Source organism: Rhinolophus hipposideros (genome assembly GCF_964194185.1).
Source record: "Rhinolophus hipposideros genome assembly, chromosome: 12".
In the NCBI taxonomy this organism is placed as follows: Eukaryota; Metazoa; Chordata; class Mammalia; order Chiroptera; family Rhinolophidae; genus Rhinolophus; species Rhinolophus hipposideros.
Genome location: NC_138058.1, coordinates 11,290,385 through 11,310,094, shown reverse-complemented (window position 1 = coordinate 11,310,094; position 19,710 = coordinate 11,290,385). Strand labels below are relative to the sequence as shown.

At 35.5% G+C, this 19,710-nt stretch overlaps 1 protein-coding gene across 9 annotated transcripts in view; it reads right to left on the bottom strand.

The window, feature by feature from the left end:
- The window catches only part of TSGA10 (testis specific 10), a gene marked incomplete at its 3' end in the record, with an annotated part of 95,998 nt that overhangs the window by 21,781 nt on the left and 54,507 nt on the right, over positions 1 to 19,710 (bottom strand). For all 9 annotated transcript variants that reach the window (XM_081069581.1, XM_081069580.1, XM_081069577.1 and 6 more), the window contains 3 exons: positions 18,604 to 18,772; positions 16,105 to 16,215; positions 12,736 to 12,921 (listed from right to left, as the gene is read on the bottom strand). In XM_081069581.1, coding sequence (XP_080925707.1) covers positions 12,736 to 12,921; positions 16,105 to 16,215; positions 18,604 to 18,772 — 466 coding nt within the window. The remainder of the gene's footprint in view (positions 1 to 12,735; positions 12,922 to 16,104; positions 16,216 to 18,603; positions 18,773 to 19,710) is intronic.

Here is a 19,710-nt window from a genome sequence, read left to right as displayed (position 1 = left end):
TTCAGAATGAACCCCCTGTGTCAAAGAGAATCAGGGCCACGGAGAATCACAGCTTTCCAGTTTTAGAAGCTGCCACTGGAGCTGGTAACAGGTAGCAACACTTACAGGGTAATTGACTACTTGCTGGAGACTGAGTGTGAACTAGCGTGAGAGATAAACCGCCTGGGGTCCCAGCCTTAGGGAGGCCCCCACATTTTCATTAGTTTTATCCCTAGGAGCCCTCCAGGTCTTCGGGGTCAGTATCAGAGAAAAAGATGTAACATATACATAATGGGACTATCAAAAAGACAAGAAAAATAGAAACAGAAGAGACATTTGAAGTAAAGATGACTAAGAAATTTCCAAAAATTAATGACAGACACCACACCAGAATCTAGGAAACACAGAGGACACCAGAAGCAAAAATGTATACCTAGGCATTTTGTATTCACACTGCAGAAATTCAAATACAAAGATAAATTCCTGAAAGAAGCCAGAGGGGAAAAAAACACCTTACCTGGAGAAACAAAGATAAGAATGATATCATACATCTATTCAAAAACCATGCACACAAGAAGAGAATGGAGTGAAATATTCAAAGTATTCAATGAAAAACACCACCAACCTAAAATTCTGTATCCAGAGAAATTATTTTTCTACAGTGAAGGAGAAATAGACCTTCTCAGACAAATGAAAACTAAAAAACTAGAAAACTAGAAAACTAAATGCTGCTAGTAGACCTACCTTGGAAGAAATGTTAAAAGAAGTTTTCCAGAGAGAAGAAAAATGATATGTCAGAAACTTATATCTATGTAAATAAAGGAAGGGCATTAGAGAAAGAACACATGAAGGCATAATAAATATTTTGTTTTTCTTATTCTTGATTGACCTAATAAACAATAGTTTGTTTGACATAATAGCAACAATATATTGGATGATTTATTATAGCTTATAAATAAGTGAAATGCATAACTGCAACGTTATAAAGGATGCGAGGGAGTAATTTTTCAGTATTTTGTTATAAGATACTTGCACGATTCCTGCACTATTCCTGTGCTATTTAAAAGTGGACTTAGTCATAAGTATGTATTAAAAACTCTAGGGCAACCACTTTAAAAGTTTCTAAAACAGAAGTATATGGGTATGCTAATAAAGGAGATAAAATAGAATCACATAAAATGCTCAACTGAAACTAGAAAAAGCAATAAATGAGTCGGAGACTAAAAAAAAAAGAACAAGGGCAATGAATAGAAAACAGTTACAAATATGGTAAATACTAAGCCAATCATATCTATAATCACTTTAAATGTGAATGGACTTACATACAATTAAAACACAGAATGTCAGAGTGTAGGGGGAAGATAAGATCCAAATATACGTATTTACAAGAAGCTCACTTAAGTATAAAGATGCAAACGCTCGTCAAAGGAAGGCTAGAATAACTACATTAATTTCAGACAAAGCTGATTTCACTGCAAGGAAACATATCAAGGATAAAGAGGAGGCATTACATAATGATAAAAAAAGATTAATTTACCAAGACAAAACAATCCTTGATGTGTATGCACTTAACAACACATTGTGTCAATATCTGTGAGGCAAGAAATGATAGAATGGCCAGGAGAGATATTCAAATCCATTGTTATAATTGGAGACTGCAACACCCAGTAATTGACAGATATGGCTGGCAGAAAATCAGTAAATATATAATTGAACTGAACAGCACCAATCAACTGAATATAGCTGACATTTCTAAAATACTTCATTCAACAAGAGCAGAATACACATTCTTCTGAGGGTCACGTTGAACATTCAATAAGATTGACCACACCTGGGCTATAAAACACACCTTAACAATTTTCTTTTAAAGATTGTATTATTGGGGAAGGGTAACAGGACTTTATTGGGGAACAGTGTGTACTTCCAGGACTTTTTTTCCAAGTCAAGTTGTTGTCCTTTCAATCTTAGTTGTGGAGGGTGCAGCTTAGCTCCAGGTCCAGTTGCCCTTGCTAGTTGCAGGGGGCGCAGCCCACCATTCCTTGCAGGAGTCAAACCAGCAACCTTGTGGTTGAGAGTACGCGCTCCAACCAACTGAGGCATCCAGGAGCTCAGCGGCAGCTCAGCTCAAGGTGCTGTGTTCAATCTTAGTTGCAGGGGGCAGAGCCCACCATCCCTTGTGGGACTCGAGGAATTGAACTGGCAACCTTGTGGTTGAGAGCCCACTGGCCCATGTGGGAATCGAACCGGCAGCCTTCGGAGTTAGGAACATGGAGCTCCAATCACCTGAGCCACAGGGCCGGCTCCCTTAACAAGTTTTTTAAAAAGAGAAATGATACCAATGATGCTCTACAATCACAATGAAATTGAGCTAGAAATCAATAACAGAAGAGTAATTGAAAAATCCCAAATAATGTGGAGAATAAATAACACATTTCTAAACAACACATGGGTCAAAGAAGAAATCACAAGATAAATGTTTACATACTTTGAACTAAATAAAGTAAAAATGTAACTTTTCAAAATTTGTGGTGTTCAGTGAAAGCAGTTCTCATAGTAAATTGACAGCATTGAATGTATATGTTAAAAGAAAAGAAAGATCTAAAGTCAATAATCTAAGCTTTCACCTTAGGAAATTAAAATAAGAAGAGCAAATTAAATCCAAAGTAAGCAGAAGAAAAGAAATAATAAAAATAAGAGCAAACATCTATGAAATTAAAAAATAAACGAATATTACTGCCAGAGGCTGAAAGTTTGTGTCCCCTGAAAATTCATATGTTGCAACCTAATCACCAATGTGATTGTATTTGGAGGTGGGGCCTTTGGGAAGTGATTATGTCTGAGGGTGCAGCCGTCAGGAATAGGATTAATACCTTTATATTAGGTTGGTACAACAGCAATTGCGGGTTTTTGCAATTTTTAACCTTTTAAACCACAATTACTTTTGCACCAACCGAATAAAAAGGAACCAGAGAGCTTCCTCCCCTCTTCCACCATGTTGAGGTCATATGTAACAAGAAGACAACTGTCTATGAACCTGGAAGTGGGTCCTCACCAGACACTGAATCTGCCTGAGTCTCGAACTTGGACTTCCCAGCGTCCACAGTGTAGAAATAAACTGTTGTTTAAGCCACTCAGTCTGTGGTATTTTGTTATAGCAGTCCAAACAGACCAAGACAATTATTAACAACTCTATGCACACAAAATTGATAACTTAGATGAAAGGACTGATTCCTTGAAAGACACAATCTGCCAAAACTCACACAAGGAGAAACAGGTAACTTCAATAGGCCTATATCTTATAAGAAATTGAATCAACAACTGATCTTCCAAAACAGAAATCACCAAACACATATGGCTTTGCTGATTAATTCTACCAAACATTTAAAGCAGAAGTTATTCCAATTCTATATAATCATTTCCAGAAGATAAAAGCAGATGGAAAACTTTCCAACTCATTTTATGAGGCTAGCATCTGATACCAAAATCAGAAAAGGACATTACAAGAAGGGAAAATTACACACTAGTATCTCTCATAAACATAGAAGCAAAAATCTTCAACAAGATATTAGGAATTATACAACACGACCAAGTGGAATTTATTCAAAGATATGCATGGCTGCTTCAACATTCAAAAATCAATTGGCGCAAGGGTAACATCAGCAAGACGGCCAAATGAGGTGTCCGTCACACGTATCCCCCATCTCAACAACAAGTGCCTGTGTGGGAGCTGGGCAACCCCAGTAGGAGAAACCGCAGTGGTCTAAGGAGAGTCATTTTGAGAAAACAGGCTTGCACACAGGTAGCTGACTCACAGATGTGGTCTTGACTAGAGACCCAGAACCAACTTCCTACTCCTGAGTTTGTCTTTGTTTCAGTGCCCAGCACCATATGCCAAGGGAGCAGGAGGAGCCTCACTCACCCATGGGTTGGGTAATACAGACCTTGGACCCACCCATGGACTATGATGTGCCCCGTAAAAATGGCTCCAGCCCCTGTGGGGGAAGGTCCGGGAGCCTGGAAAGAACACCAAACTAGACAATTAGCCATAAAGGAGAGAGCCTTTGAGGAAGTCCAGAAGTCCAGCAGAGAAGTTCCAGAAACTCAATGAAGCTATATATACATATATACGTACATATGTGTATATATGTATATACGTACATATATAAATATATGTATACACACACATATATATATATGTACACACACACACATACACACGTTGGCAAGGTCGGACAATTAAGTTCCCAAACTAGTTACAACGATATTGCTAACCTTTTTTGATATCAGAGGGATTATTCATTATGAATTTGTACCAACTGGACGAACAGTTAACCGAGTTTATTATTTGGAAGTGTTGAAAAGGCTGTGTGGAAAAGTTAGACAACCTGAACTTTCCGCCAACAATTCATGGCTCTTATATCACGACAATGTACCAGCTCACACGACACTGTCTGGGAGGGAGTTTTAGCCAGTAAACAAATAACTGTATTGGAACACCCTCCCTACTCACCTGATCTGGCCCCCAGTGACTTTTTTCTTCACCCAAAGGTAAAGGACATACTGAATGGAAGACATTTTGATGACATTCAGGACATCTAGTGTAATAAAACGACAGCTCTGATGGCCATTCCAGAAAAAGAGTTCCAAAATTGCTTTGAAGGGTGACTAGGCGCTGGTGTCAGTGCATAGATTCCCAAGGGGAGTATTTCAAAGGTGACCATAGTGATATTCAGCAGTGAGGTATGTAGCACTTTTTCTAGGATGAGTTCGTGAACTTACGTTTCAGAATATATATATATATACATATATCCATATATATGTTATATATATGGATATATATGTGATATTTGATATATACATGATATATATCATATATATCTGATATATGATATATGATATATACATAATACACACACACTCATATGCCAGGGGTGCCAAAAATGTATACAAGTGGACACTCTGGTCAACGTTGCTCAAGCAGTAGTTCGCTGTAATCAGAAGTGACTGGACACTAATTGTAACCACTGTGAGTACCTCTTATAATTGCAGAAGTCAAATGTGACTTGCATTCATCTTTTGTTATCAGTATATATAATTACAATTCTAATAGTTTTTTCTTTCTTAAAATATGTATACTTTTCTTGAAACCCTCTGTACTGGGTTGTGTGTGTGTGTGTGTGTGTGTGTGTGTGTATCTGAGATTGCACACAATGGAGAAGGTAAGAGGAACAGTTTGACTTTACCCATGTCACCCCTTCCTAAAGGTGGCATCGCTCAGTGCCAAGAGAGTCATTCCTGGCCTATGACTTGATCCATGGAGAAAGTAAGAGTGTGTGAGTGAGCGCCCGGCTTCCCCAACTCTGCGCTGCCAGAGAGGCCCATTTCTCTCTCACGTCATTCAATGTACTGAGTTGTGAGCTGCACAATTTGGAGGTGGTGAGCAGCTGAGAACATAGCAGTCAGGGCTTAGAACAGAACGTATGAAGGGGCCATGGAACCTGGTGATGGCATCAGGTATTCTGCTGGGAAACTGCCTGAAGTACCTCAGGTACACTACTGGGAAACGGCACTGGTAATACCTCTCCTATGAATCCCAGCTGGCCCATGGGCACCCCAAGTGCTCTATCTGTCACCCATACACATACCCCACCCCTGGCTAATTCCCTGTGCCTGCTCCCAACAATAGCAAGGGCGAGCGTTTGCAGATGGCTAGTGAGCAAGTGCAGAAACCTGCCCAAATCTACAGGAGTGGGAAGGACTGCCCTTGGGAGAGCAAAAGGGGGTTTATCAGAATACAGCCTGGCCAAATGGTCAAAAAAAGGCATACAAGCTGAAGAATTCTACCACAAGAGGTGTTGAGCAGGTGTATCCAAAGAAGGTCTGAGAATCCCTGGCAAGGTTGATGGAAGGCACTTTCTCTCCTGCAATCGGTAAAGACAGGAGGAGGTGACTGCTACTTCAAATGCAAAGACAGCAGTGCAACAGTTCAAAGAACAAGAAAAATCAAGGAAACATGACACCACCAAAGAACCACAATAATCTTCCAGTAACTGATCCCAAAGACATGAAGATTTGCAATTTACCTCATAAAGAATTCAAAATAGCTGTTTTAAGGAAGCTTGATGAGATCCAAGAAAAGTCACAGCAGTGAGACAATAAAAAGAAAGAAAAGGCATCCAAATTGAAAAGGAAGAAGTAAAACTGTCATTATTTGCAGGTGACATGATACTGCATGAGAGAATCCTAAAGATGCCACCAGAAAAACTATGAGAACTAATAAATCAATTCAGTAAATTAGCAGGATACAAAATTAATATACAGAAATTGGTTGCATTTTTATACACCAATAATGAACTATCAGAAAAAGAAATTAAGAGAACAATCCCATTTATAATTGCATCAAAAAAATAAAATACTTAGGAATAAATTTAAATAAGGCAGTAAAGACCTGTACTCAGAAAACCATAAGACATTGAAAAAAGAAACTGGAAAAGATACAAATAGAAGATAAACTGTGTTCATGGATAGGAAGAATTAACATCATTAAAATGCCCATACTACCCAAAGCAATCTACAGATTCAATGCAATCCCTATCAAAATACCAATGTCATTTTTCACAAAACTAGAACAAACAATCCTAAAGTTTATATGGAACCACTAAAGATTTTGAATAGCCAAAGCAATTTTAAGAAGAACAAAGTTGGAAGTATCATGCTACCTGATATCAAACTATACTACAAGGCTACAGTAATCAAAACAGCATGGTGCTGACATAAAAACAGGCATATAGACCAATGGAACATAACAGAGAGCCCAGAAGTAAACCCATGCCTATATGGTCAATTAATCTATGACAAAGGAGGCAAGAACATACAATGGGGTAAAGGCAGTCTCTTCAATAAATGGTTGGGAAAACTGCGCGGATACATGCAAAAAAATGATATTAGACCATTTTCTTACACTACATATAAAAATAAACTCAAAATGGATTAAATACTTAAATGTAAGACCTGAAACCATAAAACTCCTAGAGGAAAACATAAGCTATAAACTCTTTGACATCGCTCTTAGAAATATTTTTTTGAATATGTCTTCTCAGCGAAGGAAACAAAAGAAAAAAATAAACAAATGGGACTACATCAAACTGAAAAGTTTTTGCACAGCAAAGGAAACCACCAACAAAACAAAAAGTCAAAATACTGAAGGGAAAAGATATTTGCCAATGATACCTCTGGTAAGGGGTTAATATCCAAAATATATAAGGAACTCATACAATTTAACATGAAAAAAAACAATCTGATTAAAAGATGGACAGAGGACCTGAATAAACATTTCTCCAAAGAGGATACACAGATGGCCAACAGACGCATGAAAAGATGCTCAACATCACTAATCATCAGGGAAATAAAAATTAAAACCACAAGAGATATCAGCTCATACCAATGGCGATCATCAACAAATCAACAAACAATAAGCACTGGCGAGGATGCGGAGGAAACAAAATGGTCGTGCACTGTTGGTGGGATTATAAATTGGTGCAGCCACTATGGAAAACAGTATGAAGTTCTTCAAAAAAATTGAAAAATGGTACTACCATATGACCCAGAAATTCCACTTCTGGGTACTTATTCAAATAAATCCAAAACAGAAATTTTAAAGACATATGCACCCCTATGTTCACTGCAGCATTACTTACATTAGCCAAGATATGGAAGCAACCTAAGTGTCCATGGATAGATGAATGGATAAAGAAAAAGTGGTATATGTATACAATGGAATATGACTCAGCCATAAAAAAAAGAAATCTTAGCATTTGTGCCAATATGGATGGACCTAGAGGGTGTTGTGCTCAGTGAAATAAGTTAGGCAGAGAAAGACAAATGTCATATGATTTCACTTATATGTGGAATGTAAAAAACAAAATAAACAAACAAAACAGAAAGAAACTCATACAGAGAAAAAAGAATGATGGTTGCCAAATGGGAGGGAATTGGGGGATGGGTGAAAAGAATTAAGAAATACAAATTACCAGTTTTAAAAATAGTAATGGGGATATAAGGTACAGCATAGGGAATATAGTCAATAACACTGTAATAACTATGCGTGGTGTCAGATGGGTATTAGACTTATCACTTCATAAAGTATATAAAAGTCTAATCACTACATTGTGTATGGTTTTATTTATTTACTTATTTTTCTTTTATTAGTTTCAGGTGTACAAAACAATGCAATAGTTAGGAATTTCACCCCTCACAAAGTGATAATTCCCCTCCCCCAATCTATTGCCCCTCTGACATCGTATATATCTATTACAATTCCATTGGCTCTATTCCCTATGCTCTACTCCATATCCAATGACTATATATATTTACATATATGTATTAAATTATAGTTGACATACAATATTATTCAGCTTCACCTTCAAGTGTACAGTGCAGTGGTCAGGCATCTACACCATCCATGAAGTGGTCTCCCTAATAAGACATGTGCCCATCTGACACCCAACAAAATCTTTACAATATTATTGATTATATTCCCCAAACTGTCTTTCATATCCCTGTGGCAATATTGTAGTTACCAATTTATGCTGTCTAACCCCTCCCCATTCTCCCTTATCCCCACCCCTCTCCCTCCTAGCAACTATCAGTTTTTCCTCTATATCTCTGAGACTATTTCTGTTTACTTTGCTCATTTATTAAGTTCTTTAGATTATATATGTAAGTGAGATCGTATGGTATTTGTCTTTCTTCAACTGACTTATTTCACTTAGCATAATGTATGCTGTGTATGTTGACAAACACAATATTGTATGTCAACTTTAATCAAAAAATAAATTTAAAAAATAATCTTGACTATCTTATATCATACACAAATATTAATTCAAAATGTATCATAGACCTAAATGTAAAAAGTAAAAGTATAATGTTTCTAGAAGAAACATAGAAGAAAGCCTATACACCTTGTTGCATGTAAAGAATTATCAGATGGGACATAGAACTACAAAGTGTAAAAGAAAACTGATAAACAGGACTTCATCGAAATCTTCAAACTTCTGCTCTTTAAAAGACTTCCTTAAGAAGATAAAAAGGCAAGCCAATGATTGGAAGGAAATATTCAAAAATGCATATATCTGACAAAGGGACATGTAGAGTGTTCAAAAAATTTCTCGTAACTTAATAACAAGAATGCTAATAAAAATACAGGCAACAGATTTGAACAGATACTTCACAAAAGAAGGTATATTAGTGATCAACAAGAATGTGAAAAGCTGCTCAACATCATTAGTCATGAAGGAAATGCAAACTAAACATACATGACAACCGTACACATCCATTAATAGTACCACATGTTGGGAGAGAAATAGAACTGGAATTCTCATTTGAAGCAAATAGGAGTGTAAAGTGCTAAAACCAGTTTGGAAAACAGCTTACTGGTTTCTTACAAAGTTAAGAACACTTATCATATGATCCAGCAATTCCACTCCTGCTTACTTACCCAAGAAAAAGGACTTTGTGTGCACACAAAGACTTGTCTGCAATGTTCACAGCAATTGTATTCACAATGGCCCAAAGCTAGAAAGAATCTGTTTTGGACTAAATTGTGTCCCCTCAAAATGCATATGTTGAAGCCCTAACTAAATGTGACTGTATTTGGAGATGGGACCTTTGAGGAGGTAAGTAGGGCTAACTGAGGTCACAAGGATGGGGCCCTAATGTAACATGACTGGGACGTATGAGAGCACAATGGTGAGGTGGCCATCTGCAGACCAAGTTTAGAGGCCTCAGGAGAAACCAAGCCTGCGGCACCTTCATCTTGGACTTGCAGCCTCCAGAACTGTGAGAGAACAAATTTCTATTGTTGAAGCCTCTGATTCAGTGGTATCTTGTTATGGCAGCTCTAGCAGACTAACACACAAACTAAATGTCCATCAACAGGTAAATAAGCAATTAGATATAGCTAGACAATTGAATACAACTCAACAATATGAACTAATGAATGACCTAACACAAAACAGCACAAATGAACATTGAAATCATTCTGCTGAGTGAAAGAAGCCAAGACACAGTGAGTACTTACTGTGTGATTCCATTTATATGAAATTCTAGAGAAAGCAAATCTAATCTATAGTAACACAAAGCAAATCAGTTGTTGCCTAGGGGTTGGGATGGATTGACTGCAAAAGGGCTTGAGGGGATGTCAGGCAGGTGATGGAATGTCCCATAGCTTGATTATAGTGATGGTTGTGCTAGTGTATTCATTTGTCAAAACTCGTCAGATCACACTCTTAAATGAGTGCTTTTATTGCATGTAAATTATACTTCAATACAGTTGATTAAAAATTAGATATACCAGCAGTTCGTAAACAATAAACAAACTAGATAGGCACATTAATACATAAATCACACTTTTAAGTAAAAAGTGTTAGTTAATCAAGTGAGTCATTACACAAAGATAGAACATTTTCATTAGAAATATATAAAATACTGAACTGGTATGAAACTAATAATAGTCTCAAAAATAAAGCAAAAATTGAGAAATCACTCAGAAAAAGACCAATTCACAATTACAAAAGAAGATTTTAACACATTTCTTTTAGTAATTGAAAGATCAAGAATACAAAAATAATAAGGATTTATAAGAATTGAATGACACTATTACCAAGCCTAATCACATGCATGTATAAATATATCTTATGTAAATATATTTCATATAATACACACACACACACATACAACAATAAGTGAATACATATATTTTTCAAGCTTATTTGGAATATTATCAAATATTGTGTACACTGCCACCAAGCAAGTTTTAATAGATTCAAAGAGTTAATATCACATAAGCCATTTTGTCTTATAATGTATAACAAAATTAGAAATAAAAAATAGGATAATAACCTCAAGTCCCCTATATATTGAAAATTTAAAAAATAACTTCAGGGATCAAAAATAAATCATAATTGTATTACGTGATCTTTAGAACTGAATCGCAATAAAAGCATTACCTCAAAACTTGTAGGATACAGTCAAAGAAATATTTAGAGAGAAATTTCCAGTCTTCAATGCATATAAAAGAAAGATGTTAAATCATGGAATGTGATAAATTCATTTGAGAGAGTTTAATAAGGGCAATGTATAGTGAAAATAATTTTGGGGAACGTGAATCCTCCCAGATACCAAGACTTACCATAAAATTATAGAAGCTCCAAGAGTGAATTGTTGGTAAGCAGACAGATAAACAGACCAATGGAGCAGAATGCATGGTAGTTTAATTTTGTGACAAAGTAGGCTTATAATTCAATGAAGAAAGAAAGATGGATTACCACCGTCCACCAAAATATAAAATTACACCTCTATTTAAAACTATACACAAAATCAATCAATCAATTAAAGATCTAAATGTGAAGGGCAAATTTTCACATACTTTTAGAAGAACTTTTAAGTGAAAATACAAGAAAGTATCTTTCTGGTCTTGGGATAGTAAAAGATTTCTTAAAGAAGACATAAAAGCACAAACCATGAGGGAAAAGGTTGACAATAATTCCAACAGCTTCAGAATTTAAAACTTCTGTTTATTTTGCAAGCATAATGAAAAGAGAATTCACAGATAAGAAGATAACTGTTAATATCTTCAAGAGGATTATCATCAAAACTACCTAGATAATTCCTATAAATCAATATGAAAAAGATAAATAACCCAATAGAAAAATAGGAGATTTTACAAAAATTCGTTTGAGAAAATTCATAGAAGAGAAATCCTGAATGGCTAAGAAGCATGAAAGATCCTCAATTTCATTTGTAATCAAAGAAACACACGACAAAAAGTATGAAAAAAACTTAAATGTCTAATAATATGAAGTACTGATTCGTATTTAAGAAAATGATAACTCCATGTTTTCTGGTGAAAGAGTAAAACTTTAGAGAGCAAGTGACAATACTGAGAAGAGTTAAAATTGCATGTATCTTAGATCCAGTTATTCCACTTCCAGGCATAAACCTAGAGAAATATACACCCAAAGAGAAACATAAAAAGATGTTTGTTGCACCTTTTTATTATAGAAAAAGTGAAGATAATTAAATTTCCTTCCATATGAGAATTTTTAAAAGAAAATATTTATATAATGAATATAGCTGCAACTGTTTAGATGTACACTATACGTATCAAAATGGATCCATTTCAAACTTATAATATTGAGCAAAAACTACAAGTTTCAAATGGGTATCTATAGTATATTATCACTTTTAAAAAAACTTAAAACATACAAAACGACATTATACATCTGTGGGTGACAGATATGTAGAAAAAATATAAACATATGCAAAACAGTTATACAACTGACATGAAAGTTATACACACCAACCATTAGGGTGGGAGGAGGAGAAAGGATGAGGCGTTGTATTTTGTAATGTTTTGTTTTAAATAAAGAGAGACTTGAAGCAAATATGCCAAAATGTTAGCATCCTTAAACCTGGGAGGGTGTATAAGTATGTGTTTTATATTACCTTTTTTTGCCCTTTTGGGGGTTATGTTTGAAATAGTTCCTCATATTAAAAAGTACTACAGATTATTCTAGTTGTAGGGAAGGGAATAGACTAGAGGAGAACAAGGATGGGTGTAAGAAGGACAGTTCTCAGGTTACAATTCACAGTATATTTAAGTGATTTAAGAGTTTGTTTATAAATTTATGGAAAGCCAAACAAAACTCTTTTAAATATGATGCAGAATGTACCACAAGCACATTTTCCCAAACTCACCTGCTCAACCTCTCTATTGAGAGAATCTACCTTTTCTTTTAACCGGTTATTGTCTGCCTCAGCAGTGATAAGTTCTAATTTGAGGGTATTGTTATCTGCCTCTGCTTGCCGAGCCTTATTTTCCCAGTTTTCAGCATCTTCATTGGCTTTTCGGAGTTGGTCCATCATTTGCCGGTTCTCAGATTCCTGAAAAGCAAATCTTAGGTATTACTTTAAAAGATGTGAAATGGTCACCATATAATAAAAATTCATTGTTTGCCAGGTCATGGGGAATTTACTTGCCACAAGGATCATTTGCAACATAACCTTGAGGGATTTCACCTACACTCTCAGTTTAGAAAATTGGTCATCCCATAATTAACAAAAGGGAGTGGGATAATTCAGAGCCCCAGCCTTAATTTTCTCAATCATGGACTGTTCTACGATTCACTTTACTTACTGTTCTAATGACTTGCCTGAAATTGCTCAGAAGTGAAATATCAAACCTATGGCAATAAACACTATTCATAATACACATTTATGTATATATTGGGCATATAATATAGAACCACATTTTTAAAACCTTAAAAGTTCTATCATGAATAATTGACTAAAGTATGATCTTATTTCTAGAGGAAAACAATCCGTTCCACAAATAATATACTATATTCAGTGATCATTATGAGGCTATATTTGAAAACATATTTTAGTAGTGTGGTTTGGCCAATTAATTCTTTGAGAATCATTTATAATTTTGGTAATTAACTTAAAGGCATTAGATTTCTTTCTATACTACCTGTTAATAAACAGTGCATTTCCCTATCAGAAACATTGGGCTAAATAAAATGACCAAATTGCAATAAATAACGTCTCATCCTGTAAGGCTTTCAAACCAGATTTAAATTCTCACAACTATGATGAAGCTTGAGACTGGCTGAAATTCAGTTAATATCGCCATCTTGTGGTCTGATGGTAACTTGACTAATGTGAAAAATCTTTGCTAAGTCTGCTAGTTAGCAAGCAGACTTGCTAGTTAGCAAGTGAATTTACTAAACTACTGTACTGACTTTCAAGATTCAGATATTCCAAATATGCCAATAAGAATCTGATGTATGTTTTCCACTACTGTACTAAAAATAACAATTGCGTACAGAGTATGTACTGGGAGGTACACGGTATGACATACATACACTGGATTTTACCCACATTAATCTTTACCCTCTTTAATTTTCTGTAGCACTGAGTGTCATTCTCTTAAAACTGCCTTACAGCTTTATGTAGGTAGGTGTGGGTGTACAGCCTCCCCAATAACACCTTGGATTCTCAAAGATAGGAACCCATTTTTTAATATTAAATTTAATTTTGTGACTAGGTAATAGAGGTTCCAAGTTTACGTGGTGAAAAATAATTGCCATAAGACGTCTCTCCTGCTCTCCAACCACCTAGTACCCCCCCCCCCGTGGAAACCAGAAACCATGCTTTACCCTTTTTTGTACCCGTCCGAAGCAGCCAGAGCAGTGTGGGGCCCAAGGCAGGTAACATCATAAAGAAAGTGAACTGTTCCCTGATGTTCTCCAATCCCCCTTTCAACAGCTCTCCCTTTTTGGTGCTGCCCCGACCCCTGTAATCCACAGCGCCCTCTGGTGGCCCACTTGGCTCATTACAACAGTCCACGACCATAAAGCTTGCTGCCTCAACTGGAATCCTCTGTCCTTGACTGAACTATGGATACAGTCTCTCCCGATCGCTCTCGCTCCCTCTGATTTTGTTACCCTTCTGATTTATTCTTCCCAACATCTCCAGAATGATCTTTCTAAGAGGGCTTTTTAAAAATAACTTCTGTGCTTATGTTGTAACAAAAGCTTCCTGAAGCAAGCCCTTCTTAGCTCTCTATCGTCACACTCCATTCTAGCTACAGGTCCTACTTCCTCCCCGCCCCACAACAGCTTCGCTCCTGTTGTCCCCAGTGTCTGCGGTGCCATTCTGTGTCCTCTCTCAGTTTTTCATCTCTGGCACCTCTGCACCTAGCATACTGCATGCTGAATGAATGCAGTACTCGACAATTCTAACGGACCTCCCTACCAAACTGGCCCCATGGTTGGTTCTCTCACAGGAGTGCTGGCATCCATCCAGCTATGTTGTGAAGTGAGATCTCATGAAGGAAAAAGCTGAGGGATGCTTGCTTGATGTGCGATGTCTGAAAACACAATTCCGGAATCTAAAAGGTAACGTGACAGGCTAGAGAGAAAAAGGTAAGTGTCTAACATTGACTGAAAGTTGACTCTGTTAAATGTTGTTCAGATTTCCATTTATTTCTGTTCTGCCCTGTCCCAGGACAGACTTAAATGGCTCACTGTGCTAGGTCTCTCTGACTTACTTGGGTTTGGCGCATTTACAATCACAGACAAGACACTGAGACTCGGGGAGATTATGTGGCCTACGTAAGTCCATGCCATTAGGGAGAAGAGGAGTCAGACCAATCTGACTCCAGAACTTCTGTCCATTCATGGCTTTACATTGCCGGCACCTTAAAATCAAGACGTGGAGGAAACTGAGTGCTTTGTCAACATAAGGCTGCTGGCTTACTGCCTGAAAGCAAGCACTACAATTTAGGAGTCCCTAGAATCTCTTATCTCTCAGTCCTAAACAGTCAATAAATGTTCAATGTATGTTTCTAGACTGATGTTAAATGATATGTTAAATAAAATAAGGAAAAACAGTTTTGGGGGGAGTTCCTATTCATGGTTTCAGTGGTATGTAGGTAACACTACACCTATTATAATCCAACCATACTATTTTAATCAACCCAACTACACTATTTTAGACAACATTTTACTAAATAGACATACTTAATATCCTTAGTCAAGCTGTTTATTCCAGGATTGCCACACATGTACCCAAGTTTACTTGGAATCATCTGATGTCACACCCATGCACCTAAATGGTTCCTAACAGAGAAAGGCAGAGGGGAGCCACTTGCCTTCTGGTCCTAGGAAATAGATAGCCCGCCAACAGGGTGATCCATTCTGATCTGCTATGCCATTAGGTGGAGCCACTGTTGTCAAAGGTTTGTACTTGAAATGTCTACCATTTTCAAATATTAATGAGCCCAAGTTGATTCTGACCCCAGGTTCTTTATTCAGGTGGGAGGATCCCACTTATCTTCTATAGAACGGCTGAGTGGCAAACTAAAAGGGGCATATTCTTGAGTTACCTTTACGGACATTGGTGATGATCTAAATATATAGTTAACCAATCATTGTCAACACTAAAATATGCTATGCATTAAAGGAAGACTGATTCAGCTCTCCCTACGAGTGGAACTGATCAATAACTTTAGTGAAAACTTTTAGGTATCATGAGCAAAAAAGGAAAAAAATATATACGTACTTCAGACTTTAATATATTCTTCAGCTTGTTAACCTCCAAATTAGTATCTTGGACCTTCTGTTTTATGTCATTAAGTTCATTATGAGTATCATTCAATTTTTTAGACAGTGCCTAAAGGAAAAAGATAGCTAGACTTGACTACAAAAAAATTTAAAAATTGCTCTATGTCAAAACCACCATAAATACATTTTTAAATACTTATAAGTATATGATAAATAAAAGGTAATATACCTAATATATAAAGCTCATGTAAAAAGTGGGAAAAATATGAGTCCAAACAGTAAATGGGCAAAAAACACAAACAGACAATTCACAAAAAGGAAGGACAAGTGGATAATACTTTTAAAAGATAAAAATTTATTAGTAACCAAAGGAATGCTAATTAAAACAATGAAGTACTACTTTGCCTATTAAATTAGCAAAGATTTAAAACTATTCCGTTATGGCAATGGATAGCCATTTCCATGTATGGCTGGACTAAACATAAATTTTCAAGAAGCAAATGTGTGATCTGCTATCTGGTAATATATCAAGAGACATTTTTGAATACTCACAAAAACAAGAAACACAAGTATGCTGCTTTTTGTTGAAGGTGAGAGATGGATACATGGGTATTCACTATATTTGTAAAGTCCACTTAAAATGTTTTTTATTAATTAAAAAGAAATTTCATAAGCTTTGATTCAATTTGAAATTAAATGTAGTAAAGTTTAATGAAAAAGAATGTTCATTAAGGCATTATTTGTTATAGTGACAATATCCACAGCAACGAATGAAGCAGTAAATAATAGTAACTACACATAATGGTATAACCACATAGAACATTATGCATCTATGATAAATATTTGGAATATTTTTTAATAACAGAGGAAAATGTTCATCTATATTTAGTGAAAAAAATCAGGATAAAACACTAAAAATACCTCACCCCAATTTGTTAAAAGTTGTATTGAGGGTGAAATTTTTTTTAAGGTTTCTGTTTTCCAATTCTTCTATGATACGTGTTCTTAATCTGAGGTCCACATAGGCCTATGACCCAAACAAAGGAAAAAAACTACTCTTGAAGATATGTAAATTGTTGTAACACCATTTCTCTTATTATAAAAAAAATGTTTATGAATTGTTAACAAAGCAGAAAAGTGCTTATAATGTTACAGTAAGCCAATAATAGCTACAAAATATCGAGTGATTATGCTAGACAATGATATGCTTTCTAGGCATAGTCTCATTTACTCTCCATTTTTACAGATGATTAACTGAGATTCAGAGAAGTTATATTTTCACACAGCTAGGCAGAGGATTGATATAAAGGGGTGTGTGGTTTTATCCCGTTTACATTAAAAGTTCATGTTAAAACATAGTATAAAATTTTTTAAATACATTGAAAATCAATAAAAAATATGTTAACAGTGGATAACTCTAGGTGGTAAACATGAGAGTTTTTAATCTAGTTTTTCATAAATATAAGTTACATTTACCTTTAGCCTACAAAATTGTAAATTCACATCTTTTGTTTGTATTGCTATTTCATCAGATCTTTTAAAAAATAAACCTTATTTTAGAATAGTTTTATATTTACAGAAAGGCTGTGAAATAGTACAGCAAGTCCCAATATACCCTACACTCAGTTTCCTCTGTTATTAATGTCTTACATTTGTATGGTACATTTATCACGATTAATGAACCAATATTGTTATAATTATTAACTAAAGTTCATATTTTATTCAGATTTCTTTCATTTTTATACAATGTCCCTTTCTGTTCTAGAGTCCCATTATTCATTAACTTTTGAAGAAAGTATTTTAACATCTCAGGCAACTTTTTTTTATAATTAACAAAATGCTGCATCTTTATATCTGTTTATGTAAATCAAAGTATTTAATAGTTAAAAACACAGATTTTTATAATGCAAACTAAACACATTGAGAGTGATAGTAAAGTGGGGGAAATCATTTAGACTGAAGAGTTTTAAGTGGGGATAAAACCTTCCAAATAGAATTTTGTAATGTTTGAATTAAAATAATGATATTGGAAATGAGAACTGTAGATTAAGTTAAAATATATTGGCTTAGAGAGGAAGTACTTATAAATTTTCCTGAAAAGAATCTAAAAAGTGCTAAAGAGGACCAAAAACAATGTGGCATAGGCCATATACTCATACTTAAGCAGAATAATATTCCATCAAATAAGTCTATCCTTTTCTTCAAAATTTCTGAAGGTTTTCATCTTTGTTGATTTATTCAAATATTTATCTTTAAGTAAGGAAGTACTTCTAAGGTTTAATACAAATCTATTATATTCACTGTTCCCTCTTTCCTCTAATATTTTATACTTTATGTCTGAGAATTTCACTTAGAAATTATGTAGCATGTATTGTGTAATAAAGGTAAAAACTGGCTAGTTCCAAAGCCTGAGCTTTTCTACAAAATGAAAGGAAGGCCATGCCTCAGAAGAAATATATATTTTTTTTGGAGAAGAAGATTCTAGGAATAAATATACCTGGTTTTCCTGTTTAGCTTTAGAAAACTGATCTTGGAGAGTGTCATTCTCATGAGCCAATATGTCTCTTTCCCTAGCAATTTGAGCTAGCTCATCATTTGTTTCATCCAATTGCCGACGCATTCTGGAAATGTCTTGTTCACACATAATTAGTGCTTCAGTAGACTGTCTATTCCACAAATTAAATGGTACATAATAAGAAACATTTTACTGAAACAGAATCACAAATTCTCACAAGACAAAAGATGGACAGTTAACGTGAAAACATCTGAAGAAGTTTTAAACACATTTAAATGTACAGGAATAAATACTGCAAAGATAGTGATTAGATTTTCTCTATGTTGCCAACATTTCACTATGAAAAAGGATGCTAAATATACACAACAGTCAATGATTAACTAAGTATTTCTTTTTTAATTAAAATGTATCAGGGTGACAATGGTCAACAAAACTACATAGGTTTCAAGTGTGCAATTCTATAATACATCATCTATATATTGCCTTCTGTGTTCACCACCCAGTTCTCCTTCCATCACCATATATTTGACCCCCATTACCCTCTTCTACTATCTCCCATCTCCCCTTATCCTCTGGTAACCACTAAACCACTAAATTGTTGTCTGTGTCTATGAGTTTTTGTTTCTTTGTCTTATTCCTTTGTTGCTTTCAGTTTTATATCCCACATATGAGTGAAGTCATATGGTTTTTCACTTTTTCTGTCTGACTTAATTCATTAGCTAACTATTTCAAAACTTCTGACACTCAGACATAAGAGAGCCTTCATCCTACCTCTAGCTGCCATGGCTTAGTCTCCTTTTCAGGTTCTTCTTCCTCTGCCCTCTTAAAACTTAATGGTTCTGAGGGCTTACCTCTTAGCCTCCTGATTCTTCACACTCTACGCCTTCTTTCAGACGAATCCTATTCATATCCGTGTCCCAACCCCATCTGATGAGTCTACAATCATTATCTCCAGCCTTGGCTTCTTCCTTACACTTCACTCTTATTTAACTGCTTACTAGACATATCTACAAGAAGTTGTCAAAGGCTCTTCAAATTCAGAGGAAAATCATGTTTTTCCACATTCTTTTTACATGTCCAATATTCATC